The sequence below is a fragment of the Stylophora pistillata genome, chromosome 7 (assembly GCF_964205215.1).
Source record: "Stylophora pistillata chromosome 7, jaStyPist1.2, whole genome shotgun sequence".
Taxonomy (NCBI): domain Eukaryota; kingdom Metazoa; phylum Cnidaria; class Anthozoa; order Scleractinia; family Pocilloporidae; genus Stylophora; species Stylophora pistillata.
Window position 1 is genome coordinate 7,413,416 of NC_142525.1, and position 27,996 is coordinate 7,441,411.

Consider the following 27,996-nt stretch of genomic DNA (forward strand, 5'->3'; position numbering starts at 1 on the left):
TCTGTACGTCTTTACTAAACGTAGAGCGACACAACTTCGTTCTTCGAAGGCGTGGGGCTTCTCCTTTTACAAATCCCGTATTTACCCCTAGTGGAAAAAGTTCGTGTGTTACAAGGTCCCTATCTCTTTAATATGCGTTTGCATGTCCATGCTACTTCTCTGTTAAATAACTCGCGTTCAGGAATATGATGTCTCACTTTAAAATTGTTCATCCGGCCATCGGTTGCGAGTGTAACTGTTGCCATTTGTGTCGAGATTCTTAGGCAGATTGAGAACGAAATCGTCACGGAGGAATGACGGAAGTCGCGCTGGCCCGTCAAACGTTTTAACTTTCGAAGGAACGGCAACAGACAGTGAATCCTCATTACAACCCACGTATATTCACGCTATCTCGCTGCCACCAAAGAAGTTAACTCCAAAGCGTCAAGATGCAAATAATTAACTCAATCTTTGGTTTACAACCATGATACAACGCAATCAAAGTGTGCACGGGAGTCATATCTCCCAGTCTCTCCTTCACATTTGCCAACTAGGACTGGTAACAAGTCTGTTTGCTAAGTGTAAACATGGCTGTTGTTCGAGTCGGCTATGGTTGATCTCTACTTTGAGAGACCTATAAAACGTTTCTGGGCAGTTGATTCTTGTCAAGGTAAAGTAATTCATGAATCATTCATTTCCAGCTTGACTCCTGTAACTACAAGCGAGGAAATTTGTGCTTTTAAACAAAATCGTATAAACCCGTGGCTTAGTGCTTCGGTCAGCACTTCCTGTATGTTGGAGACGTGTTCGTATAATTTGTTGCTCTGAGTTATAGACTTGATTTCTCTTTATTTTTCAACGTTGATTCACTGGTTATATGTCGTTTTAAAAAATTCAATCGGTCACACTCCAGTGCTGTAAAATTATCGAAAATTTCTCGTTTGTCATCAAATAGTGATACTCTAAGCATATGCTGAATGACGTTTGGTATTTAATACCATTTTCGATTAACAATCATAACAGCTTTGTTACAGTTTGTATTTTTTAATCTCACCTATAATAACTAGATGCATTTCCTCCTAGGAGGCATGTCTTCATGGCTTCTGTCACTCCAGAAAATCCTTCTACCAAAGAAACCTCTAATTATGCGAAGTTGTGTCGCCTCCTTGTCGATGTTGGATCATGTGTGGTAAGGGAGATCTTTAATTCACAGGGTCTGTCCACCAGGAAACCTTCACACTGCTCTGACTAATCCCAGAAATCATGCAAAATTGCAAACCCTGAGAAATAAGAGAGTCCTGGTTACCTCCCAGTGGTGCAAACTTTATCCTGCTTTCAAATCTTCAGTTTCCTGAAGGGATTTTGACACTTCCCTACTGGTGCTTCCTCTGAGGAATATCTGGGGTCTGACCCTCCCTGCCTCTGGCCAGGATGACCTTCCTCTGGTAACAGACACCACTCTAGCAGCTGATATCACTCGTATCAAGATCCTCAGAGACAGAGTTTATAACAGCCATGTTACCAGTGGTTCAGTTGATGATCCAACTTTCAGTCTCTACTGGAATGATATCCAAGACACCTTTCAGCGTATCGGAGGGGTCTGCTATCAGGATGCTATCAGTGAACTTAAAATTGATTGTATGGATGCCGATCTTGAGGAAGGCTATCAAGAGCTTTTGAAAGAGTGGTTGAAGGATGAAGAGTGCATCACAGACAAGTCACATGAAGATGAAGTGGTAAAAAAGGCCAGAAAGGAAGATGACCTGGAGGATTCCATTGATATTTCTGAACAAAGTTCAGGGGAGGAAGGTTTGTTTGATTTACTTTTGTTGATTTTAAGTTTTTATGATAATGTCAGATATAGTGGATTGTGAAATAAAAAGAATTTCTCTCCAAATTTCTGTTTGAGAAGTCATAGTAACATGTTCATGTAAGTAAAGTTTTATGCTTTTTTTTATGATATGATATGATATTATTTTGTCAAAAATTTCATAGTAAAGATATAAAAATCACTTGAAGATGAAATGGTTAAAAAGGCCAGGAAGGAAGGTGACCTGAAAGGTTGCACTGACATATCTGAACACAAATCAGGAATGGAATGTTTGGGTGATTTTTCCTCTGATTTGAGTTTTAAATGTACTTTTTCATGTTGAAAATGTTAGATATATGGGGTTGTGAAATGAAAGCAATTTGCTTCAAAATTTCTGTTTGAAACTCAAAGTTACATGGAAGTTAACAATTGGTTCATGCATCAGCATGTTTTCATGGAGAATTGAAGCACATAGGAAGTTTGGAGAGCAGGAAAGATGTGAAAGAGTTGCTCGGGGCACAGCAGAGAGCAACTCTAGCTCTTTAAGTGCTCTCCAAACTCCTCAAGTGCTTCAAGTCTTGATGAACACACAGATGACACATGAACCAGTTATTTTTATAATATTTTCAAGGCTGTAATTTATGTATAAAGGGCAGAAATTCCCTCTCTTATGCCTCAAGGTGTTGTTTATTTTATTTCGGAAAAGTATTTTGCTATGCTTCAATGATCTCGTCTCAGATTGGTCAATAACTGACAGGTGAATTCATGCGTGGAAGTGAACTTAGAGTTGGGAAATGAGATGAAACTGGCATTGATTGTTTTGTTTTCCCTTTCTCTGGGTTTTTTCTCAGGGGTTAAAAATTCCATTCCCAAGGAAAAAGTAGGCAGATCTTCATCAGCTTGTTTACTTTTTGCCATGTCTAGTTTAACTTTTTGTAGAAGTTTTTCCCATTTTTTAATGAAAAATGCTGAAGTCACTCGTGAGAAAAATTATTTCACAAGGCATTTGTTTGCTGACATCACCAGCATGCACAGTGGGGAATTGACGCACGCTAATGCAATTGAATTTGATTGCATGAATTTACAAACTATGTTGTAGTAAAGTTTTGTGTTCTTTCTTCTTGATGATATGAATTAATGCTGTTCTGTGGAAACAATTAATAGCTGATACATAATTTTGCGATTTTTTAATGAAAAATGCTGAAGTCACTCGGGAGAAAAAATGATTCCCAAGGCATTTGTTTGCTGACATCACCAGCATGCACAGTGGGGAATTGACGCACGCTAATGCAATTGAATTTGATTGCATGAAGTTACAAACTATGTTGTAGCAAAGTTTTGTGTTTTTTCTTCTTGATGATATGAATTAATGCTGTTCTGTGGAAACAATTAATAGCTGATACATAATTTTGTACTGAAGATGAAAAATTTAAAGCCTAATAGTCTGAGTGAAAGATGCTGTTACTCAGCAAATGACACAGGCATGCATACTTGGAGAAAAAACAGAGAGCAGTCAGTTTTTTTTCTTTTAAAGCTTGCATTTGTGAAATTGTACTATTTTATCAATTGACTGATCTTCATTTGGATCAGGCTAATAACTTGTAAAAAAGTGAAAACTACATTGTTCCTTTTCAGAGACAATAATAATGCCAGGGGAGAATAGATCAGCACTGAATAGTAATGCCAGCCCACCAAAGCTTAGTGTTACACTTCCACTGATGAGGGACCTTCCAGAAACCTCTTCTGCTTGGATCAATGTTGAACTCCCTGTTGATATTCTGTTATTAACAGTGGAGGACTGTGAGTTCTTAAGCTGTTTTTCCTTCCTGAAGGAACCTTTAAAGAGTTACCACAACAGTATTGACTATGTATACTTTGGCCGCATGGGTGATGATCAAGGAAAGAAAATGAAAATTGCATTGATGAGGTGCTCTAAAGGTCCTGATGTTCCTAGGGGCTCTTTGTCTGTGTCAATAGATGCCATCTTACTCTTGAGACCCAAGGCTATTATTTCTGTTGGTGCCTGCAGTGGTTTGGACAGCGAAGAGGTCAACCTAGGAGATGTGGTTGCTTCAGCAAAGCTGATAACAGCTGCACACAAAACTCCCCCCAGCAGAGATATTGGTAACCTGATCAAACATGTGGCTGATGGGCGGAAGGCACCTTTACAAAATGCTGATGAATATAATGCCAAAGTACACTGTGATGGAGTGTTTCTGAGTATCTCAGAGGCAAACAAGGACATGATTGGTCAACATCCTGAAGCAATTGCAGTTGAAATGGAAGGTGGAGGTGAGAATCATGTTAATTGTGATGATTTATGAGTCAAAGATACAGTATTTGTACATGTAGCAAGTGTTTTTAGAAAAGCTGTGCTAGAATTGTCTTAGCTGGCTCAAGAAACTTTGCACGAATTGTATATGCAAATTTGATTTTGTTTAACTGTAGGCTAGGGTTTGGTGGAAGATGTTTTTGTAAGGGTGAAGGTGACAAGTTAATTAATTTAAAATTGGATTTTGCCCCTTCAGGATGTCATGAATTGTCAAAGTTGTGTCTTCTAAAAATGTAGAAAGTATCTTGCTGAATGGTTTTGAGGCCTGGGGAGTAGAATCACAGTCCTTATTAACCCCTTAACTCCCCAGACTGACCAAGACAGAATTTCTCCTTCCAATATCAATATGATATCAAGCAGACAAGTAATAAGAATAGGACAAATATCAAGAAAGGGATTATTAGTGGATCCAAAACCCAATTCTCCCAACCAACATTATAGGATAATTAGATCTAAGGAGTGAAAGAGTTCACTCTAATTGATAACATTTTGTCTCTTGAGAAATGTAAACTGAAAATTAATTTTACAGTCTTGGTGTACAAGTTTTCTTGTAAACATTGGTTGCACATGTAGGGACTTACACTAACCTCTTTCTGTGATGTGGATGTTTACTAGAAGCTAGAGTGTGAATCTGTGTGAACTTCAATTGAACAATAATTATCGCAAGGATGCAAAGAAATAAGCTTATAATGGTTAAGAGACATGTCAGTGTTAAGAGACATTCATGAATGTTTTTTTTTTCCAGGAGTGTTTGCAGCAGCCCATGATTTTAAGACAGAATGGGTGGTAGTCAAGGGCATCAAAGACTTTGGAAATGAAAGGGAGTCTTCAAGTGAGAAATGGAAACAAATTGCTTGTGTGATGGCGGCATCTGTTGTGGCCAACATTTTGAGTGATCCAGTCATATTCCAAGATTGGCCTCACTTCTGTCTTAATCTTAGTTTTTCTTTTAAGGGATAGATGTGATTTAGATCTAAGTTCCCATAAGCATAAACTTGTATGGATTGCAATCAGAATGAGTCATTCAGTATCAGTTTACAAAATAGGAAATCAATCAAGTTACACTAATTTTGATTTCCATTAGTTGAAAATGGTTTCTTTAAACATTTACACCCTGATATCCGTATTCATATTCCCCATACTTTTCTCTATACATTTACTTGGGAACTGACTAGGAGAATTCATTCAACAATCAAAGCTTCCTAGTTTGGCAATAATTTCCTCTATTCCCGTCATCTTTATGAATGACTCAGCAGTATTACTGTAATGAAAAAATAGATGCAGGCCACTCAAAGGATTTAAATGGTTACTGTAAGTGTTAGGGAGAAACTTTTAGTTACATTGAGGGATGTAACAATGGATAACAGTTCATTCTGTGAGTGAGGAGAAAACCTGTATTCTGTAGTTAGCCTATAGAACACAGCCAAAATATGGAGAACTAACAGAGGCTAATGACAATTGCAAAAGAGATTTGATGTGATTTGAAATATACTCCAGGGCCAATTTGCAACACATCAAATTGTTTTCACAAGTTTTACTCCCCTGATCTTATTAGAAATTCTCCTTACTGTCCACCATTAATTCTTTTGATGTTCCTTTAAATGAATTGGTATGAGAACAATTTTTAATCCCTTATTGATATTTATTTTCATTCTCATCACTTGTCTGGTTGATACTGTATTGATATTGTAAGAAGAAATTCGCTCTTGTTCACTCATGACATTTTTTAAAGGATTAAACTAATAAAGAAGACTTATTGAGTGATATGTGTATAACTGTATTTTGATGTTGGAACTTTTGGAATGGGAGGGAAAGTGATGGATGCCAGCTCACATATTTATGTTGTTTTTTTTTAACTTTTTCTTGGAACCTGAAATTGATATCACGTAGGTTTTAGACCATCTTAAGTGAATGTCTTAAGAACAAATTGGTTTAACATTTTCACTCGACTTATGATTTCGTTAGTAATTATTGTCTTCACTGTCTGCCACATAATTCTTATGATGTTACTTTGAAAAACTTTGTGTTGGGTCAACCAACAATCCCCTTGTTGATATATATCTTAATTCTCATCACTTGTCTGCTTGATATTGTAGTGATATTGTAAGGAGAAATTCTGTCTTGGTGACTAATGTGGGAGTTAATGGGTTAAACTGACGACATTGTTTTTGTTTCTTGAATAATTTAGGTGCCAATGAATTACCTGCCCAAGGTAAGTTCCACATGTTCTCATGATTGAAATCCTTGTGGTGTGTAGTGTGGCTCGCATGGCTCGCTGGCTCACAGGTTTATAACACTGTACTTGGTTGTCGTCAATAATTAATATAGGTACGTGTATAATCAATACACTACACCTCTAAAATAGATCAAAATGATTTATTAACTTTGTTTAGCGGTTGATAAAGGGAAGGGAAACCCTTTGCTGGAAACCCTTGGAAGTTCAAGAGTAACGGCTGCACTATGAAGGTAGATCGTGGACAAAATGTTCGACTCATACGGTTTCGTTATGGCGTTTTGTCGTTTCCGCGCTTCGTTACTACTGGTCGAGTTGTTGCTTTCCGAGTTCGGCTCGCCGCTTTAGAAGTCGACTCATCGCTCCGTGAGTTTGTCACCACCAAAAGTGCAAGAATCAGTTGCATGATAGTATAGCTAATAAAGGAATGGCATGGCCAAATTATAGACAGCTTAGTTTTCCTTCATGAAACAGAACACCCTAAACTTGAATAGTTTAGCCAAATGATGAACGGTCTAGTTGCCCATGTCGAGTTGGAGCATGAAATTGTGAAATGGACTAGTTCAATTGCGAATAGCCCAGCGCTCATTTGCAATACAGTACACAAACGGTGTAGCGTCGCGTCAGATTGCTCAGGGTAATATCGAGTAGCACAGCGTACGCGCAAACGGTGTAGCGTTCCATGAAATGGCTCAGCGTAATGTCGAATGGTACAGCTTTCATACAGTGTAGCTTTGCGTGAAAAGGCTCAGCATAATGTCGAAGGGCACGGCGTACACGCAAAGGGTGTAGCGCTGCGTGAAATGGCTCAGCGTAATGTAGAATGGTACAGCGTACCTACAAACAATGTCGTATTGCTTGAAATGGCTCAGCGCAATGTGCAAATGTACACTGAACACACAAATGGTGTAGCGTTATGTCGAATAGCGTTGCAGAACATCAGACACTCTAGCTGAACATTAAATTGCTTAGCATTACATAAAATATTTCGATTCTGTGGCCAATCGTCGAGCTTGCTCTTGGCAAGACGTAAAGGCTATTTTGCCGAAACCACCAAAAATACAAACGGCAAATGAAACAGCGATCTGCTAGGGGCATGACGTAATCGAATGTGAAGACTGGCGCGAAACCATCACTTAGTGTAGTCGCTATGTTTAAGAGTCTTTACTTTGCCTTGAAACGACGAAACGATATAACGAAAAGACGAAACGACATAACGAAACGATGAAACGCCATAACGAAATGGGAAAACAACAAACGACGACGAACCGATGTGGTTGGTGATGAGTCCGACTCGTAAAGCCGACGAATCGAACTGACAAGACGACGAAACGAACCCACGAGGCGATGAGTCGACCTCGAAAACGGCGAGTCGAACTCGGAAAACGGTGACTCATCTAGTAGTAGCGGAGCGCGGAAACGACGAAACGCCATAAAGAAACGACGATTCAAACAGTTAGTCTACGATCGACCTTCATAGGATATTCGACTGTGGGCTCGCTTGTCATTCAGAGTTGAGTAGTGAATTGGACTCTGGAGAATCCAAGTACTTAACAGCTAGCCTTTTTGTAAGGCTAGGAGCCTAACAAGTTCCAATTGATCTGGTATAAATAACGTTGTTGTTGTTGTTGTTGTTGTTGTTGTTGTAACTTCCAATTTACTAATTTTTCAAGTAAACAGCAATATAGCTTTTCCAATAATCGCAACAAATCTAATTCTACCTATCACTTGTTATGGAAACAAATAAAGTTAAAACATTCTTTAGGTGTTAACATCAATTTATTGTTACTGAATTTTTCCTCTGAACTTTTTGGAAAGAAAGCGTGGATATCGATAATCAACGCTGAAAATATCTATCTCGCATTGTAAACGTAAAATCTCCAAAAATATTAGTTTCCCATTTTCAACTTCTCATCTGTTTTCCTGTTCCCCATTCCCCATTCCTTATTTTCCGTTTTCCCTTTCCATCACTTATTCTTCATTCCCCATTCCTCATTCAGTATTCTCCATTTACCATTCCTTATTTTCCATTCCTCATTCATCATTCCCTATTCCTCATTTTCTATTTTCTATATCCTATTCCCCCTTCCCCGTTCTTGATTACCATTCTCCAACTTTAGTAACATCCGTTTACATGAAGTTCTCAATTACCGCGATTTGACCTCTTTTGGGAGGTTTTTCAATCGTCACTTGCTCGTTTCAAGATGTGGCTATTCTTTCAACTAGGATCGCAGCGATACTTGTGCAATTTGTTGACGTAATGATTTCAGTTGAACGCCGCGATGAGTCTTTCGATGCTGAATTCTTTACAAGCGTACCAAATTCGCCAACAATCATGGATTGGATGATGAGAAGGGCGTCGTACAGGCCAATGCTTCGCTCTCGCGGTAAACCGCATCATCTTTCATGTTTTCCTGAGGAGCAAAGATTTCTGTAAGATTTCAGAGAGAAATTACCGAGAAATTACCGAGAAACTGGCGAGATTGCACGACTAATTGCAAACAGCAACAGCCAGTTAAGACTTATCAAAAACACTACTTGATAATGTAGTCCAGTGTTGGCACCAACTAAATTGAATTTTGTGTTACTAGTCCGATGTTGTCAGCCAGTTCAATGTTGGCTTAAGAGTCCCACGTTGACAACGACGGTCAAATTGGATGTTGATTCATTAATTTCATTTTTTTGCAGACATGAAACAGCATAGTCTTCTGGTTGTCACCATTTGTTTCTTTCGTCTTTTTTCAATTGAATTGGCAAACCTTTGATCTCACGGACCTCCTCTTAATCTGAGGCTGCGAACTCTAGCCTGAGAGGGTACGTCCCTTCCAAGTCTGAACCCGCGCTTTCGAAAGATTTTACATCTCTGATTTCCCTAAAGATATCCAACTACTTATGAATCGTTGCAGCTTGTGAAATTCTTGGAACAAAGATTGTAACGGGATCGCGACGCTCATAAACTTTCCTGTCCCAAGTGTAGTGCTTATTCGTAGGCGGCGCGGAGGGGAAACAAGTAAAAGTTGCTCGTCCATCATGCGCTTGATTCGTGTTTGCCTACGCTTGCTTGAAAAACCCAAAAGAACGTAAACTTTAGCCTGTAGAAAGCACTGACTTACTTAAACTTTCCATCAATGTAATGTTGCAGCTCCACCGTCAAACCAAAATGCCTGCCAGAGAGGAAGAATCTGGGGCTAAGCCACCTAGGATCGAAACAGCCCAGGATATCGAGGCCTTAGATCTCAGCGTTATGCCTGAACATCTCAAATGGACTGGAGGCAACGTCATGAATACACACTCTGCACCTGGTGGAAAAAAAGGCATCATAAGCAGATTCACCAACAAGAGCACCAATTTGACGTACGCGGTTGTTTTACTCGCCATGCTTGTGCTTGAACTTGTGCTCCATTCCGCAGCCTTTCGCTGCCCTTCTAAGACAAATCAAATGGTTGGCAGCTGCTGGCTGTACCTTCCGGCCTTCATCATTTTCTTCGTCAGCTCGCTACTTGTCGTAGACATCCGGGACGTTTGCGAAAGGTGTCTAGTCCGGGATTATTGTCATTTTGGCTTCTTCTGTCACGTGACCTTTCCCACCATAGTTAAGTGGTTAGTGGGTGTGTCTGTCTGGTTGTGGGCGGCATTCTGGCAGGAAGATTACTACGTGTGCAGCGTGGCAGGGCAGGATCCCCAAGAAAGAGGAGCACCGGTAACTAATCTAAAAGAGCTCAACGAGTACTTCGAAAAGGCAAGCGCTGCGCGGGCCAAGTCGAAACTTTACAACTTGGCGGTTATAGGAACCATGCTTATTTTAGTTACCATGTTGATTTTTATAAGGAAATCCTTGTTCAAGTATCTAGATTTCTTAGAAGGTACTGTTAGGTTTTTGTTGTATATTATTCAATTCGAGGTTATTAATCTAAGAATACTTGAAACAGGCTGATTTCATCAAAGCTTTGGTACATATCATTGATCTCCTGCCAGCAGAGACTGGTGTTCTGATTTGAAACAAGACGCTCGAACTATTGGATAAAATTGCATAAATATAATTGTTTGAAAAGTGCGGAACATGTGTTGAACTTTCAATTTTCCTGTCTTTGCTAGTGTTGCGGATATCAGTCACACGATCTCGTTTAACGAAACAATTAGTCGCGACGTGGTATAATTGATTACAATATTTGTTTCACAGACAATGTTTACCTGAATTTTCCGCTGATTTTGAATGCTCAAGGACTGTCACTTTAAGACTTTTCAAATACATTTTTAATTGGTGTCTTTTATTTTTTGTTTTGGTCTTTTTCGTTTCTATTTATTTTTGTTTTGATTTGTTATTGTCACTGTTGTTCTCCGTCAGCAGATGATGTTCAATCTGCCGTGCCCAGTGGTGTCTATGAATGGTCCCAAGGGCAACGGTTGGTTTTGTCTTCCCGAGAGTCCTTGTGTTTCCCTTAACTTCGTCTCGGGAAACATCAGGACTGGAGGGAAAACAAAACTATCTAGTTTCTTGAGGGACCATCTATACCTTTACTGCTTTGTTAGATATTTATGCTTTCTCTCAGACAATCATATTGCGAAACCATGCTGTTGCATTCGGCGCGCGGGCAACAAGTAGGCAATAATATCCCGGTTGGGATACATTTGAATTTGATCAGGTGCACGTGACCATGAATCAAGTGATCATGATGCTCGTTCAGTTAAGTGAAAGTCTAGGTATATAACGAAGTCATTAAATCACCTTTATAACTATTATTTTGTAGCTGAATACACTCTTGAAGAACGTGAGGCGATGTGGGCTCTGAAGATTTTTATGGAGTTCTTCCCGGGACTGCGTGATATTGAAGACCCCAGTAGAGACCAAATCCAAAGGAACAGCAATGGAGACGGCAGAGGCGAAGGAATCCACGAAGACAAAGGAGTCAGCGTTGCTCAAAACCAGAATGAACAAGAGGAAAATAAAGAGACTAAAGTTAGCTTCTACCCCAATAGCATTCCAGAGAAACGTGCCGAAAGGAAGGTTACAGAGATGTTCTTACGCTTCAAGGAAGCAGATTCAGACTGGAAGTACCATGACGCTAACGAGCATTTCGCACAGCTCTATCCCAGAGCTACCACTGGTAATCCACGACGTAGGTGGGTCGCACCAAATTCATCCCAGCAAGAGAGTAAGGAAAATACCCCGGGGCAGATCTACCGAGAGCAAAGGAGGACGACACCACAACTAGTTAGTTTGATTATACATCTGAATAATCTGAGCTGAGATTTTCTTTTCTGAGAATGCAGAAACTAACGCACGACCACCCCTTGAAACATATTGTAGCCACGTTAATGATCTGAAAAGATCTGCGGTAAGTGGTCTGAGTGCACGTGCTCAGGTTTTCTACTGACCTTACCTCGGACCCAGACTTCTTAAGTTCTTGTTTTGGCTTAAGTTATAGTCAAAGATTACCTTGGTTTGATCCACATGCGTTGATTTTTTAATTTTTAGATTATTATCAAAGTATTTAGGTTAGAGTTTGACGACAAATGTTCATATTCTAAGGTCAGTTGGCCAGCATGCTCCTTCAGTAGAAGAGAGAGAGAGAACAATCAACCAAAGATAGAATCAGTCGACTAGAGTTACCCAGAATGAAACGAGTCTGATGTAACTAAATAGAATTGAATCAGAGTATAGAAATTGAAGATGGTTGAGAAGGACAGGTTGACAGTCCTTAGTGCGCGCTTGGCGTGGTGTGGTCGCACTAAAGCTAGTTTTCCCCGCTATTACGAGCCACTACATGCAATACTTTTGTGTCATTTGAAGAGACTCTGTCCACAAGGGAGTTTGACTCACTCGCTCGCAAAGCCTTGCCCGTTCCTCGTCGTAAAACAAACTCGTGTGTAAATATATCGTAAGTCAGCACTTTCCATGGAGAAATTTATAAATTTTAGGTAGGCTGAGAGGTAAGCTGGTTCTGTTTTTCGCTTTTAATTCTTTAACTCATTTGAGTGACCAAGATAGAATTTCTCCCGCACAATATCGATACAACATCAAGCGGACCAAAGGCAGCCCAAGCTCCAGCTGCAAGATGATCACTTTGCGAAATAAGCCGCGTCATGGTGAAAATATACGAGTTTGTATGGAAATAATTAGACCGCTCTTAGGAAGTAAAAATACCGTTTAATTGTCATTAAAATTATCTCTCCTTACTTCCACAGTGCACTACATGTTTTCTGACCGCTTACTTTGTTGAAACGTGGACACTTTAGCGCGTTATCCATTTCTGGGTTTCTTACTCTTTCTTTTTCGATATTTTGGTCCGGATTTTTGGGTCAACATTCAAGCTTTGTTTGTGAAAGTGCTAAAACAAATAGAATCCAGACGATTTTATGTCGGAATACATTTTGCCCAAGTAAGATGGCAGATTTATTGTCTAAAACGTAAATCTAATATAAGTATTCATTATCGAGTTTTAATTCGGTGAGCTCTAACAAAGGCGAGGGGTCGGTTAAAAAAGGCGTAAAGTGCTCATAAGGGAAGAACACATGAAATATGAAATAAAACCATATGATACCTCTCCCATATGTAATGACTGATTCCTAAGTGGACATTTTTCACCCGCTCTGTTCCTTACAAACTGTCTGTGATGGTCCAAAGCTGGAGATGTATATAACGACGTAGCTAAACCCTTTAACTCCCTTAAGTGATCAACACAGAATTTCTCCTCACAAGATCAATACAATATCAAGCAGGTAGGTGGTGAGAATAAACAAAGTACATAAATTAGGGATTATCAGATGATCCAATACCGAATTCTCTAATTCTCATCATAAGAATTGTATGGCAGATAATAGTGGAAGTTACAGACGAGATCTTGGCAATGAATCAAGGGTAATGGACTGAGATAATTTGGACGTTTGTTGTAACATTTGCACTTTGAGGTTCAAATTTCAAGATCTGTCGTCTTCAGTCATCCAGATGACTGCTTCTGATCCTTTGGTTTGAGTTGATTGATAAGTAATTATACACCGAATGCAAATATGGCGTCCTATTTGAGTTGCCATTGTTTTGGACTGACTAGCCTCCCACACAATCCTTTTGTATTCCACGTGAAGACGAGGCTAGTGAGTCCAGAACAATGGCAATTCAAATTGGACGCCATATTTGCATTCGGTGTATTAGACGGATCGCGTGATCTGATAGACAACACCTTAATTTGCAAAGCATTGCATCCAACCATTGTGCTGGATCGTCGGACGCTAACTAACGCATCATTTTACAATCTGAAAAAAACAAGTCCCTTGATGTCATGTAGAAAATTAGCTTACAGCCAGAAATACCGGTGAGACAGACGATTTTGAGAAAAACCATCTATTTGAGACATTTGACGAGGGATCAAAACCAAGTGGTTTCACTCGAGTGATTAATGCTATGAGTTGAATTCAAATCAATTTCTTTTGACAGATGTTTCTGGAATCGATTTCAAGGGTTGTGTAACTAACATTGTGTCTAAATCAGTAGAGAATCTCTAAGTTAAAGGTAAGAACAATGCTTTTTAATAAATCAATGTATAGATATTGATGTATGGTATGACATTATTAATTGCACATGCCTCGAGCACAATCGGCGCTCAGTAAGAGACTAACGGAACGCCGCACCTACGTCGTCAAATCGTGACTACAGTTTCTCAGTCCTTTCCTCTCAGGAAGCTTTCTGATGTGTGTAGGTTAGATTATATTACGGGTAGCATCTAAATTTTGAGTTTTTTGGCCGTGGAACGCAACATGATAGAATCAAATTGATCTCTAAACTGAAAGCAGAAATCGAGAGTAAAATGCGAATACTTGGGAAATATTATTCCTCCAGCTGAGTTATTTTGGAAATCAATTTATGTTCCTTGCTCTATTGTTAAAAGTTTACGTGATATACTTGCACAATTTGAAGCAGCAACAAGTATAAGGATAAAAGCGTCTGTTCTGATAACAACCATAAAATATCTTGACTGCGAAAACACAAGAAGGAATTGAGGATAGCGGTGTCTAGAAAGTCCAAGTTTTCACAGCTTGTTCTTCATGCAGGCTATAATAGTTACATTTAGTATAGGAGTACGACCGAAAGGCATACTGTTGTGAGTACTGCAGATCTTAGAGAGGGTTTTCATCTAGCTGGTCCTTCCATTTGTCAATTTAAAGTAGCATTACGGAATCGCGCCCATTGAAAAAAGTCGCACGGGAAAATGCAAATAGGCTAGAAAAGAAAAAGAGAGCATGCGTAACTTCATGCAGGACTGTTTTGGCAAGTATTGTTTCAAGTATTGCCGGTGTTCGCAAGTATTGTTTCTTGCTCAGACAACCGAAACAGAGCGCTATTCATCGAAGAAGAATAGCCGTAATCTTGATTAGGCGATATTGTTTAAAAATCGATCAAATGTAAAATTATTTATTCAAGCTGAGCGATCTTTTCATAAAATTTTACCAAAATCTCGGACCATAGACTTACTGATGACGTACTCTCTGGTTATCTCGGAATTGTTTTCGACGGCAATACTGCACTGAAACACTTCTCTGTTTCGAAATTCTGCGTTCAGTTTAGTTTTTTCGAGAATGGAATTCTCTGAATATGGTCTCGGCTTTTAGCTGAGTATTTTCAGTTCGCATGTTTTAATAACCCAATTAAACGAATAAATACGTTACGACGGAAATGCAGCAGATTTACGAGGCTCGACCATCAATTTCGCCATGAAAGCAAAATAACATTACAGGAATATTCCTTTTTAGCCCGTTATTGCTGTTAGTTTCACTTAACACGTCGGGAAAGTCTATTTACTTTTCGAAAAGCTTAAGTACACGTTGTAAATTCCTGCTCCACGTATGTACACGCTCAGTTCCAACTCAGCTTTGCCATAACCACACTTCGTTTCATCACCTTCAAACAATACTAATTGCTTCAATTGTATCGCCATTGTTTCTGAACGGACGCAAAGCGAAAGTTTACAACTCCCGTTTGGGAATTCTTAAATTTAGATCTTAAGAGACCGAAGCTGGCGGTGAGCTTTTGCAACCCCATTCAACCTGCAAAGCATCATGGATACCTCACTTTTCACGGGCGACGCTCTTCAATGGGCGCGATTCCGTAATGTAAATTCTCTCCATGCTGAGACAGGAAAATTATTGTTTGCATCTTCGATCCTTTTTTAAAATTTCGCAAAGAGCAACCCACGTGTTATTATACAGAAAAAGCAGTTTAGGACCAAAAAAATGGGTAAGAAAGACGATCTGACGACCAACCTTCAATTTGAGGCATTTCATAGAGAATCGAAAGCGAGCGGACCCATTTGAGTGGGCTACATAATACTGTGTGTTGAAGTCACATCAATTTCTTCCAACAGCTGTTGATTGAATCCACTTCTTGCGTTGTGTAACAGATTGTGCCTACACTAGGAGAGAAGCTGAAGGCCAAAGGTAAGAAAAATGCTTTTAATAAACCAACGTGAAATCATGATGAAGTGACATTAATGATCATTATGTACGTACGTGTATCGCACATGAGGAAACGACGCCTAAGAAACACATATTGTAAAATCCTTCTCAGTTCCTTAACTCAGCAAGCTTATGGGTATGTGTAAGCTCGATTCTACAGTGGGTAACCTTTGAATTTCGAAGTTTTTTTTTTCGTCCAACGTATAGAGCAACATGCAAGAACTCAAAATTCACTGAAGCCGAACGGCAGTCGAAAGTCAAATAGATGAAAGACTTGGAAAATATTCGTCAAACTGAGTTGTTAAATAACTCAATTTACATTCTTTGCTGCGTTGTTCAAAATACAAGAGATTTTCTTGCATAATTTAAAGAAGCAATAAGTGTAAGGATACAAGTATCTGTTATGACTACAGCCATGGAATATTCTCGAAACTTCAATTCAAGAGCGCTAAGAGTTTTGATGAACACGAAGTCGCGAACCAATCAAATTGGACTGTTCCCACGCTTGGAAGGAACTTAGCTCGTGCAGTTCCATGACACAAGAGGAATTTTTAATTAGGTGTGTAAGTAGGCCTGTCCCGATTGCGCTGGGCATTTTTTGGCACTTTTTCGAATTTTGAGCACTATTTTACATTCCCAGCACTCTTGATCACAATGACTTTTTATCAGAATTTGAGCATTTTTGTGCTGTTTGGGAAAAGTTTCAGCACAATTTTCACAACTTTCCCTTTGTTAAATGCAATGTTTTGTCTTCGAAACGTTTTAATTAAGTAACGCCGAGTAATTCTATTATCATGAAGCTGAATTATGAATAATTCCACTTTGTCACCTATTTAGCTGACTGTTGTCATGGAACTGCACGAGCTAAGGTCCCTCCAAACGTGGGACAGTCCAATTTGATTGGTTCGCGACTTCGTCTTCATCAAAACTTTTAGCGCTCTTGAATTGAAGTTTCTGTGATACTTCGATACAATAGATCGAAGGAAGACTAATAACAGTGGTAGCTTAATAAGGTTGATTGTATACGGTTCTGTGATGCTATGACTGCTTTAGAAACTATGCTTGACTGATAATAAAGAGTTTTTGTACGACACACGCTGCTATACTCGACAGAAAATCGAGAGTTAAAAGTTTGATTAAACTAGGATATGTATATATCCTTGGTAGGAAATAATAAAAAAAACAAAAACGCTACTGGGAGCAACTTTCATGCGCTATTTCTAGATTTAAAGCAGTTTCTGTAGCTCTCGAGCACTATTTGAGAACTTTTTTGCCATGTTTGAACATGTTTTTGGGAAATGTACGATAAGGAATCTGGAATATGGAGTTTAGAATGGGAATCGAGTTTAGGAATGTCAAGAAAGTCAGTTTCACACCTTGTTCTTCTTGCAGGCTGCATTAATTACATAAGATATTTTTACAGCCATAAGGCATTTAAACTAACCTAAAAAAAAAAAACAAATTAGCAGCAGGATAATTTGCCTACAGCCGGTGTTGCTTGATATAAGTGTGTTTGTACATCTCCATGCAGAACACGCAAAATTTATTCCAATCCATACATGTCAAGTTGGATGATATTCATTGTAAGAAATATACAACTCTTTTGAGAGACATGTTTCGGCATGCATATGCCATCTTCAGTCAATGAGTAAATGAGTACTCACTCAGTCAATGAGTACGACTGAAGATGTGATATGCATGCCGAAACATGTCTCTTAAAAAAGTTGTATATTTCTTACAATGTCTATCATACTTACTATTACTACGACATTTTGGATGATATTCTCAAATTAACTCACCAGCACTAATCGAGTATGCTGAAGACTACCCAGGAAACTTAGAAGACTAAATGTGATATTTGCAGTGTTCTATTAACTGTGCAAAGAGATATAGAATGGCAAATAATGTCAGTTAAGGAGATTTGCCAAGAGTTGAAAAAATTATGCTATAAGGTGCTCTCTTCTGTTAACAGTTTAGTTACTTGATAAACCGAAAGGGGGTCAATCTTAACAGACTTGTACCATAATCAAGCTCTCAGATAGGGCATACATAGGCATTTTTTTTATGACTTATATACTCATTTAGCCTTAAATTTGAAGGAAAGAAAGGGATTGTTCTCTATGAATGAAATATTGTGTTTACTTTCACACTACATTTAGTGTTCACTCTTCATACTCGTTAGTGTGAATCAATAGACTTTTTGAGGGGAAATGCCTTTTTCCAATAAACAACTTAAGATTAAATGCCAGTAAAAATCAAAGAAATCGCGGAGACAGCTCAAAATTCAATTTCGTCCATACTTTGTCCACTGGTAGGCTTTAGTCCAATACGTATGACAGCAACCTTCGTTTGTTAAAATTCTCCCTCGTATAGGAGAAATCTAATTGAAACGGCTTACGGCATTTTCTTTAACAAACCCTTCAAAATTGGCCTAATTCGTGGCGCTGTTGAGTTGGTTCATCGCAAGTCTTCAATTAGTTTCACATTAATCCTAATCTTCTGATACTTCTACAATTGATTGGCAGCAGAACCAACTCATGACCTTTCCTTAAAAGTAAAATATGTTTTTTTTTTAAGTGCACCTACAACTGCTCTAAAATGGATTCGTTAGTACTTCAAACAAATGTGCCAAAAATGCTCGCGGTACACAATGAAACTGACCACGAAATCTCCTGAGCCATCTCCTTAGCAGAACAAAAGATAAATAAACAGGTTTACAATGCAGCTACCTTTCATGTATAATGGTTCATAATTATTCATAACACAGCAAAGGAATGAAAAATCAACACTTAGTTTCAGTCACGTGCGTTATTGTCTTTGTCAACATGTCCTGACATCCGTTCCAGGTTTTAGGATTTGGGGTCATATTCCGTCGTTCTGGGTTTTAGGATTCGGGGTCATATACCGTCGTTCCGCGTTTTAGCATTTGGGATCATATTTCGTCATTCCAGCATTCCGGTATTCTGTCGTTCCAGCATTCCATTGTTCCAGCATTCTGTCATTCCAGCATTCTGTTGCTCCAGCATTCCATCGTTCTGGCTTTTAGGGTCGCCCTAAATAGTTACCCACAGTTGAAAGCATGAACCAATTGTAGAGTATTTGCATGCAGGGCAAAAAAGTTTTCTATCATTACCTCAATTTACCCCCAGTTGAAAGTTAAGCATGAACCAATTGTTTAGTATTAATTTTCGGGGGCGATAAAGTTTACCATCCATACTTTAACATACCTGTAAAGGTTTCTAAGGATTTATTCTGAGGCTCTTGTGTTTGGGTTTGGCCTTTACGGCCCCTTTCTGGTCACATCTACCTATTAATACACCATTGGCAGCTTCTGATGGAAAAATTTATTAAAACCTCTGACTGTAGAGTGCATTTTGGTTTCAGTGGCCATTTGTATCTCTGTGGATCGGTCGGTTGGTTGTTAGGGGAATCACAACAGTAACATATGATGAACATTTTAAGTATGAGAATACATTATCGCATCATGGCTATCATAATCTAGTGACCAACTTAAAGATAATTAACAAGACACTACTCCTTTGGCAAGGGCTATTACATGGATCTTATGTAGTAATTGTAGCTTGCGAGGACTCTTTCAACCAAACAAATCCAGTACGACTGTACGTACATCTTTATGGTTGTAACTTGGATATGATGTTAATAAGTTTTTTTTTCTCTCACCATCAAGGTAATCCTGGCTTCTTTCCAGTGAAATGGCAGAATCTTTCATGGAGCTCATGTTTCAGCCATCATATGATGTACTTGAAAGGAAGAGACGCAAGGCACTCTGCAAAATAACACGTCAAGATGGAGCTGTTGGCTGGGGGTGTTTATTTTATGAGCCTAAGGTCCGAAACCCCGATTGGAGTGAGTACTTTATCATAACAAGTTCCAAACTCATTCCAAAAGAGAACTTTGAAGCTGAGAAATATCAAGTGGAGTTTACTAAACCAAACTCAAAACTGAAATGTTACCCATTGGAGAGTATCATAAAAAAAAGTCCACTTTATGTCAGTTCTGGATTGGTGGTGATTTTTGTTGATTCTGAGTGTTCAGAACTAAACCATAACCGATTTAGACGCAAGCACTCCAGTGTCTTAAGGGATCTCGAACCTAAGATAGGTGTAAAGGAAAGCAAACCCCTGTTTGTTTATATTGGAAGTAATAGATACGAATACATGCAAGGGAAACTTGTTCCCGAAAATGATGATAGTCACCTACCCAGCCCTACAGAGTGTTGCTCGACTGTTTTACTGGAAGAAGGTGAGAGGAACACTAAAGCAGTTGGAATTTTAAACTTTGAGGTTAATGAGCAGCAGCTTATATGTGATCCAGTTTGGTTCAAGAAATCAAGAGTAGAAGACATCTTAGGTGAGTTGAATTGTAGTGTACATTGATCACGAAATTGTGCAGAATTAAGAAAAGAAGAATCATCTTCTGGCTAAACAAATTAAAGGTTAATGAGATGAGAGCAAAGTAATGCAAAGGTTTCAAGGAGCATAGAAAATGCATGTGATGTTACTCTTTTGTTTAGTTAATTAAATTTAAAGAGATCATTATTCAAGATGAACACTCAGTGTTTAGACATAATTTTTATGGTTAATTACCTCAAAGATCTATTGTTAATAACAGTTGCATCTATCAGGAATTAAAAATCCTGATTCAATAATTTTCAAAGGTCTACCTGACAAACCAACCTTCCAAAAAGAAGAAGGTGAGGTGGATGTGGAGTTCACTCTAACTTGGCTAGCACCAAATACAAACTGCACCGATGACAGCCCTAAATACCGTCTGGAATGGAGGAAGAAACTCTTGAGAGGATCCAGCAAACTTTGTCAACAAGGAAACATTGTTGAGACCCACTTCAAAATTACCAATCTTGAGTTTAACTCAGAGTATGAAGTGAAACTCTTCACCTTCAACAGACATGGAGAAAGTGAGCCAGAGGTCATGACATTCAAGACAAAGACTGGTGTGTACCTAATTAATTTCATTTGATATAACATTTGCCACCTCATCTCAAAACTCTTTGTTTATTGTAACACATGGATACTTTCTAATGGAAACCACGTAATCTGTCTCAAAAAAATGCCAACATCATTATTGCACACTGAGAGAACAGAGTTTTGTGGGTTTTTTGTTTTTAAATGAGCGTTTGGAGAATCGAAGCAACATAAAATGGTAAAAAATTTGAATGAATGGTAGTGGGCATGTTAACATTCAGCGAAAAGAAATTATCTGACATGTGATTTTGAGAGCCTCTGCATTTAAACTTTTTAACCCATAACTATCATCAAATTTCTCCTTAAAATATCATCCCTGAATCACACAAGAGTAAGGGAAATGATCACAAGCTATAGGAGCCCTAACCTTGTTCAACAAACTCTCCTAATGTCAGCACCGTAGGAAATGTAAACAGTACAGTATGGAGAATATGTATACAGACAATGTCAGGGTGCGAAGGGGTAATACCATTTGTCAAAAAAAAAATTACAATTCCCATGCATGTGTTTTTTTCTACTTTTCAATGACATTTGATTACAATTACCTCTTAAGTTGATTGGTAGATTAGACTTAGACTTTGAACTTTTAGTACAAGTTTGAATACAACTGGGCCATGGAAACAATATGAAAATCATTGACTGTGTAATATAAATCCCCTTCTATCAATACTATTTGTGAAACCTTAACAGATTTACAATTATACTCATGTTTTGGAGTAGGAATAACATGATTGAACTATTTGACATTCATCAGAAAAAAATTTTAAACAGACATACATTTCAATAGGTTGACCTGGCAAACCAACCACTGGTTTGTGAAGACCTTCTGCATTTTTATTACTTGTTGAAATGATTAAATTACATGTTTATTTGTTTTAATAAGTTACCATGAGTGTTTCGATTTCATCAGAGGCAACATTTAAAAGAAACATTATTTTACCCAGGTTTACCTGAGAAACCAACTATCACAAATACAGAGAGTGAAGTTGACAATGATTTCACTGTGACCTGGGCAGAAGTAGAGGCCAACAGCAGTAATGGCAGCATTAAATACCGTCTGGAATGGAGGAAACAATCCATGACAGGACTAACAGAACTGGTTCAACAGGGAAACATTGTGGAAACTCAGTACAAGATAATTGGTCTTGAGTATGGCACAGAGTACGAAATGAAGCTGTTTGCTGTCAATAGACAAGGAGAGAGTGAGCCAGATGTCAGAACATTTAAGACAAAGAGTGGTATGTACAATCATGTACATCTATTTCAACTTGTCACTTAATGTTTGGTGGAGTTGTTGAAATGAAATAAATTAATAGTGTTGGGTCTTAATTTAGTAATAGCACAGTGGTATGTACATGTACATTCATTTAAACTTGTCACTTAATGTTTGGTGGAATTGTTAAAATGAAATAAATTAATTGGGTCTAAAATCCAGTAATAGCACAGCTTTTACTTAAAGACAAAGAACTGAGAAACCTGGTGACAACAGGATTAATACTCATGCTGTGGCTCTCATATAAGAAAAGAGAATGATTTGCCCAACATTTTCTATGGTCACCTTTGATTTGTTTGTAAATGACACTGATATTAGACTTGTGATTAATTTTGGATGCTGGAAAGAGTAGTTTATCAATCTTTCTATTGATGTTTCTTGTTGCATCAATTAGTTGAATCTTTTGTTGATATTTATTACCAGCCAACCATTTTGAAAATGTATGCCTCTGAAAGCAAACACCTCAATGATCATGGCATAGAATTAAAAATCTTATGTCTGAGTATTAATTTTTAATTCACAGATTACTGTATGCCCAATTTGCTTTATTGGACTCCTACATTTCAGTACTAATCATTACATGTGTACTTGTCTTACTTTGAAATAACATGTTGAGTTTGGATATAACTAAAAACTGCTGAGGCCCACATTCTGAACTTTAAGTCATTATTTAATATTCTGGCATAAATGTTTATTGAGTACATTTTTTCCAACTTTGTACCTTTTCAATGAATTTGCTGGGGGGAGGGGGGAAGAATTAATTTTCCGTTTTTGCAGCCCTACCCCCGTCTCCACTACCTAAAAGAAAATCAGGAGGTTGCAAAAAGCCAGAGAAGTAATTGAAAAAACTAAGAAATCCACTTGTTTGTTGCTAGGGAATTTAAATTCATTACACACAGCAATTAATCTACTTACAGTAAGTATTTTACTTTCATCGGAGACAAAATTGAAAAGAATTATTATTTTGAACAGGTTTACCTGAGAAACCAATCATCACAACTGTAGAAAGTGAAGTTGACATAGATTTCACTGTGACCTGGTCAGAAGTAGAGGCTAACAGCAGTAATTGCAGCATTAAATACCGTCTGGAATGGACGAAACAACCCATGACACAATTTACAGTACTGGTTCAACGGGGAAACATTGTGGAAACTCACTACAAGATAACTGGTCTCGAGTATGACGCAGAGTACGAAATGAAGCTGTTTGCTGTCAACAAACAAGGAGACAGTGAGCCAGATGTCAGAACATTTAAGACAAAGAGTGGTATGTACTGTACCTTAACTTTGATTAGAGTAGTTGCAAATGAAATAAACAAATATAGTTGGGTCCTATATCCACTGAGAAGTAACACTGCTTTTCGTAAGACAAAGAATTGAGAAACTTTGTGACAATAGGTTTAATACTCATACCGCAGCACTTGTAAAAGAAAAGACAATGATTTGCCAACCTTTTTCAAACACGCTGAGGCCCATATTGTGAACTTCTAGTCATGATTTAATATTCTGGCATATATGTTTACTGTAAACATTTTTTCAACTATGCACCACCTCATTGTAGGCCAAATCTATACCAAACGTTTCCTGAACTTATAGGCTACCTGCAAGTCACATTAGTTGATCTCCCCTAAAAAGTTTACAACCCTATCGGTAGTTCCACATGCAAAGTTCCTCTTCTGCCAACTATGCATATGATATCTATTTTTAGCACTCCTTTAACATTTCTTTGGGTAATGTCTCCAGCCCATTTCTTCCCTGGGAATCCATACAAATTACTTCTCGATCTTTTCAACTCCACCTCCACTCTCCTCGTACTTAAAAAAAAAAAACCAGCAGGTTGCAAGGTTTCAGAGAAGTAATTAAAAAAAACTAAAACATCCTCTGGTCTATTCAAGGGGGAGAGCGATGGGAAGCCTCTGTCGCTAAGGAATTCCAATTCATCACGCACATCGCTGAATGTAGCAACGCTCCGCCTTGAAACCGTTTTCAACCAGATTTTTCACCTCGACTGTACTCCCAAACTAGATGAAAATGGAACAAATTGTCACATCATCTGTTTCAACATCGGTCGTTTAATGATGTAAATATTTCTCTAAGAGTCTGGGACTATTCAGGCAAATAGGTTAAGTTAACCAGGGCAATAGAAAGACTAATATGCTGACAATTTTGTTGCCAATTGCAGATTTAGACTTTCCAATGAAGTTACGTAAACTTCAAAACTTCAAAAACGGTTTTAAAGTATTCAGATTCCAAATCTTCTCTTAACTCCCTCGGCGGCCTTCTTGATCCTTAAAGTAGCGGCTAAGTTGGAACGCTGTTCTAATTACAAATTGGTGGTTTAGGTTAAGTGTATCCATTACCTAAAGGTCCCGGATTGGTCACGAATCAGAAAAAGAAATCTGCTTAAGCGTAAACCAGGTCAGAGATATCGTGCACTCGAGAGATCCTCACTGACTTATATTTAAACTCAAGGGAGTGCTTCTTAAAAGAGATTCAGAATTAGGAAAATCTGGTTTTGCAAAATTGACGGAAATATCTATTTCTGAAATTAGGTACGAGGGGTCTTAAGTGTGATGGAGTTTGAGAAATGTAGATTTTTCCATCTTTCATGGCTGTAAGCGACTTAACAGGACCAGTCAAGCGTCCTTAATGATACGTCACGCAACCCTTGTCAAGCTATTCTGACAACACTCCACTCCCCTCTCAAGGATAACTTTTTCATGAAATTCATTGTTGTTGTTACCAACCTTATCAAGCGAAAGGGTGAGGGAAAGATTTGTTAACAATTATTACGAATTACAACCTACCATTAATTTTCGTTCGATTTTATTGGATACCTGAGTTATCAGGCAATAACTCCCGTCTGCGTGGATATTTGTCCTCTGATTGTTTCCGTCAGAAAGAAACAAAGCTAGTGGGAAAAAAAGCCTGCTCTAAAGTTTTCTCTTATCATCTCTATTTCCTCTTTTTCACACGCAACAAAAACAAAGTCGTTTTGTTGAGTCCAGTGACAGTGGTATTAAAAAGCTGGTCGCGTATACTCATCCGCCGTCAGACCAACCCTGGCTTTTTAAAGAGCGGTTTTCGCGTGATATTAAAATTAAGAGTTACAAAATAAATAAATTCTTTTCTGGTTTGCTGACTGATAATGTTCGTGGCTCGGAGACTGTCCTAATGATGTTAACAACAATGAGTTTCATATCTCTATTACCACGGATATCCAAGATACTGTGCTGCTTTAAACAGTAACCCACCTTGTAACACCTGGTAAAGAGCCTATCAATTCTACTTAAATATTTACTTTGAAAAGCACACCCCCAGACCTTAATAGCATATGTAAAAACTCAAAGGATCAAACTTTGAAAAAGTAAGTCTAAATTCTCATTAGAGTAGCTATAATATTTACATATTCTTAAATTGTACAACCTGCTGCTAGGCTTACTAAGTAAATAATCAATATTAGTGTCCCAATTAACTGGCACTTGCTCAAAAGTAACACCCAATAGTTTCAGTTTTTCTTTCCTCCCTATGATCTCGAGTGCTTCAGGAGACGTCCTGGTAGTCTTTCCTTGTAAATGAAGTTCCCATGTTTTCGTCAAGTTGACTTGATTAGAAAAAATTAAAATGTTTGAACCAAACGTTTTCGGTTGTTTGCCATCATCAGGGTTGAAGATAATGACCGCCTGCACATACATATATGTCTTATGTAATTCCCGATGGGAGGAGTTTGGAGACGTAAGAAATAACTTTTTGTTCAAACTTGTGTGGAATTGTTGGACTAAGCGAACATTATGGACATTAGTTTCCTTTCAGTTTATCAAGTCTTGAAAAATTGATGAAAATAATTATCCACTTGGCTTATCTGGTGTGTTTCCGTGAATATATTATTTTCTGGCGATTTCATGGGAACTTTTGGGTATAAAAAAAGCAGATGGGTCTTATGAATAAATTAATTCTCTACAGAATTAGAGGATACATTATCCAATTTAAAGTTACCACACCTCAAAGTAATGTTAATAAGGACACTCTCTAAATGGATAATGTGAAATATTTTGGATTAACATGACCATTTGACATATCCATCTTGCCTTTTAGTGATTTCTTTTCTTCTTTCTGCATGGTAAACAAAACAGTAGGCCGCTTAGAGCGATGAATCAGCTTTGAGCGGCAATATTTTTGTAGATGGGTGTGGAGATTTTTCCCTCCTGAATGCTGTTTTATGGTATCATCAAGTATGAAAAAGCTTCAAAGTGTTCAATTGAGGCGTCTACCATGGGTTAAAGGCGTAAATTTCGTAAAAAATTGAGTCCGCTTTTGTGCAATGTTGGGTGGAATTTTTGAAACTGTGCATATGTTGACTGTCTGTACTAAAAGTGCGCCGAAACCGCAACATATTTTTATATTTCCATACTCCTCCAACCTATCCTAGCTAGTTAGTTAGTTTGAATCAATATATCATTGGGAAGAAGTTGGAATTTTGCGCTGAGCCCAGCCTAAAAGTTGCATATTTACGGTCGTGGCGGCAAAGGCAATTAAAGTTGGTGACAAACTGAAAAATAACTTTCAGTGCAAAAACGGTTGAAAAAGAAAAATGACGAAGGGCTAACGGTCGAAACGTCAGCTGAAAAGAGTATTTTATCAATCTTTGATTGATGTTTCTTGTTGTGTCAATTACCGTAATTTCTGGCCGTTAACCAGCGGGTAATCTATTGATTTTGCCTTAAACACGCGCCACTGCGAATAAGAGAGAGGTACAGGTTATGTGACCATTTTGACATCAACTGGCAGTTAAATTGAAAAAAAAAATCTCACCTACCTGTGTTTCCACCTCTGAGATGAATTTTGTTGTCTAAAGAGTGCCACAAAGTGGCACGAAAACATGATGCCGACTCGAGTTTATTTTAACCGCCCCCTGGTTAGCTCAATTGGTTAGAGCGCCAAATTGTGTTGTGCAGGAGGTCGAGGGTTCGAGCCCCGGCCGGACCAATATTCATGATCTTAAAATAACTGAGGAGAATTTGCTACCTTCCTGTAACATCAAGAAATGGATAGATATTCTAGTCTTCTCGGATAAGGAGGAATAAACCATAGGCCTCGTCTCCTGCAGGGTTAGGGGTAGGAGACGTTAATTTCCTACGCACGAGATTTTTGTGTGGTGGATGTCCTCCCCTCCCATTTAAACCAGCTATGCTGTACTGGGCTGCCCTGTCTAAATATTCCTAAATACAAATATATATATTTTACGCACAATTAGTCATGCGACGAACAAACTTTTATCGGCACGCGTGTAAACAAAACCTTGATGGTGACAAAAATAATCCAAGGATAACTGGCGCATCAGTAACAAAGTTCCAGTTAACACTAGCTTGAGCTGAGGAGAATTTCTCGTTTTAAGGGACTGGGACTTGTTAGGCCAAGCAGAACCGGAGATATCGATTTTGTTGAGATATCAACAAATCAAAATGGTGCTGAATGATCGCTCGCACAAAACGTGGCCACGAACTCGCATTCCGTCAAGAATGAAACGTGAATTCTTGAGCCTTTTTGTACAAATTTCTTTTGCTTTACAGGTGTGGGTTATCCACCAGTGAGAGAAGTTTATCACTCTTTTATTGATGTTTTTTGTTGTATCAATTAGTCGAATTTTTTGTTGGTATTACTTGCCAGCCAACCATTTGGAAATGTAGGCCTCTGAAAGCAAACACTTCAATGATCATGGTGTAGAATTTAAAATGTTGTGTCTGAGTATTTTGATTCACAGATTACAACCAATTTGCTTTATTATGCTCCTACGTTTCAGTACCAATCATTTTACTTGTTGCCTTATTTTGAAATAACATGTTGAGTTCAGATATAATTAAAAACTGCCGAGGTCCTTTTTGTGAACTTCATGTCATGATTTAATATTCTGGCATATGAA

The 27,996-nt window shown here is 38.3% G+C and overlaps 3 protein-coding genes across 9 annotated transcripts in view; all 3 read left to right on the plus strand.

Annotated features, from left to right (window-relative positions):
• The first annotated feature begins 520 nt into the window (after nucleotides 1-520).
• Nucleotides 521-5,885, plus strand: LOC148726440 (death domain-containing ATP nucleosidase-like). Of its 2 annotated transcripts, XM_088727403.1 has the most exons (5): nucleotides 521-649; nucleotides 1,063-1,168; nucleotides 1,327-1,788; nucleotides 3,425-4,081; nucleotides 4,867-5,885. In XM_088727403.1, exons 3-5 carry the CDS (start codon nucleotides 1,620-1,622, stop codon nucleotides 5,079-5,081), a joined length of 1,041 nt encoding a protein of 346 aa, XP_088583529.1. In that variant the 5' UTR covers nucleotides 521-649; nucleotides 1,063-1,168; nucleotides 1,327-1,619; the 3' UTR covers nucleotides 5,082-5,885. The 2 variants fall into 2 exon arrangements, with proteins under 2 accessions (XP_088583529.1, XP_088583530.1); XM_088727404.1 differs by lacking the exon at nucleotides 1,063-1,168 and having other exon boundaries at nucleotides 537-649.
• Nucleotides 5,886-6,005: 120 nt separating this feature from the next.
• Nucleotides 6,006-12,537, plus strand: LOC148726441 (uncharacterized). 2 transcript variants are annotated; one of them, XM_088727393.1, is made up of 3 exons: nucleotides 6,006-6,333; nucleotides 9,497-10,217; nucleotides 11,103-12,537. In XM_088727393.1, the coding sequence occupies exons 1-3, from the start codon at nucleotides 6,316-6,318 to the stop codon at nucleotides 11,600-11,602; spliced, it is 1,239 nt and encodes a 412-aa protein (XP_088583519.1). In that variant the 5' UTR covers nucleotides 6,006-6,315; the 3' UTR covers nucleotides 11,603-12,537. The 2 variants fall into 2 exon arrangements, with proteins under 2 accessions (XP_088583519.1, XP_088583520.1); XM_088727394.1 differs by lacking the exon at nucleotides 6,006-6,333 and adding an exon at nucleotides 6,427-6,449.
• A 970-nt stretch (nucleotides 12,538-13,507) lies between these two features.
• The window catches only part of LOC148726442 (fibronectin-like), a 32,877-nt gene continuing 18,388 nt past the window's right edge, over nucleotides 13,508-27,996 (plus strand). For 2 of the 5 annotated variants that reach the window (XM_088727341.1, XM_088727344.1), the window contains exons 1-7: nucleotides 13,509-13,664; nucleotides 13,787-13,861; nucleotides 15,711-15,783; nucleotides 19,490-20,172; nucleotides 20,447-20,773; nucleotides 21,749-22,042; nucleotides 23,050-23,343. In XM_088727341.1, the coding sequence (XP_088583467.1) occupies nucleotides 19,515-20,172; nucleotides 20,447-20,773; nucleotides 21,749-22,042; nucleotides 23,050-23,343 (1,573 nt within the window). In that variant the 5' untranslated portion in view covers nucleotides 13,509-13,664; nucleotides 13,787-13,861; nucleotides 15,711-15,783; nucleotides 19,490-19,514. Of the gene's footprint in view, nucleotides 13,665-13,786; nucleotides 13,862-15,438; nucleotides 15,584-15,710; nucleotides 15,784-19,489; nucleotides 20,173-20,446; nucleotides 20,774-21,748; nucleotides 22,043-23,049; nucleotides 23,344-27,996 lie in introns of those variants that run through there. The other 3 variants (XM_088727345.1, XM_088727343.1, XM_088727342.1) reach the window with 3 other exon arrangements.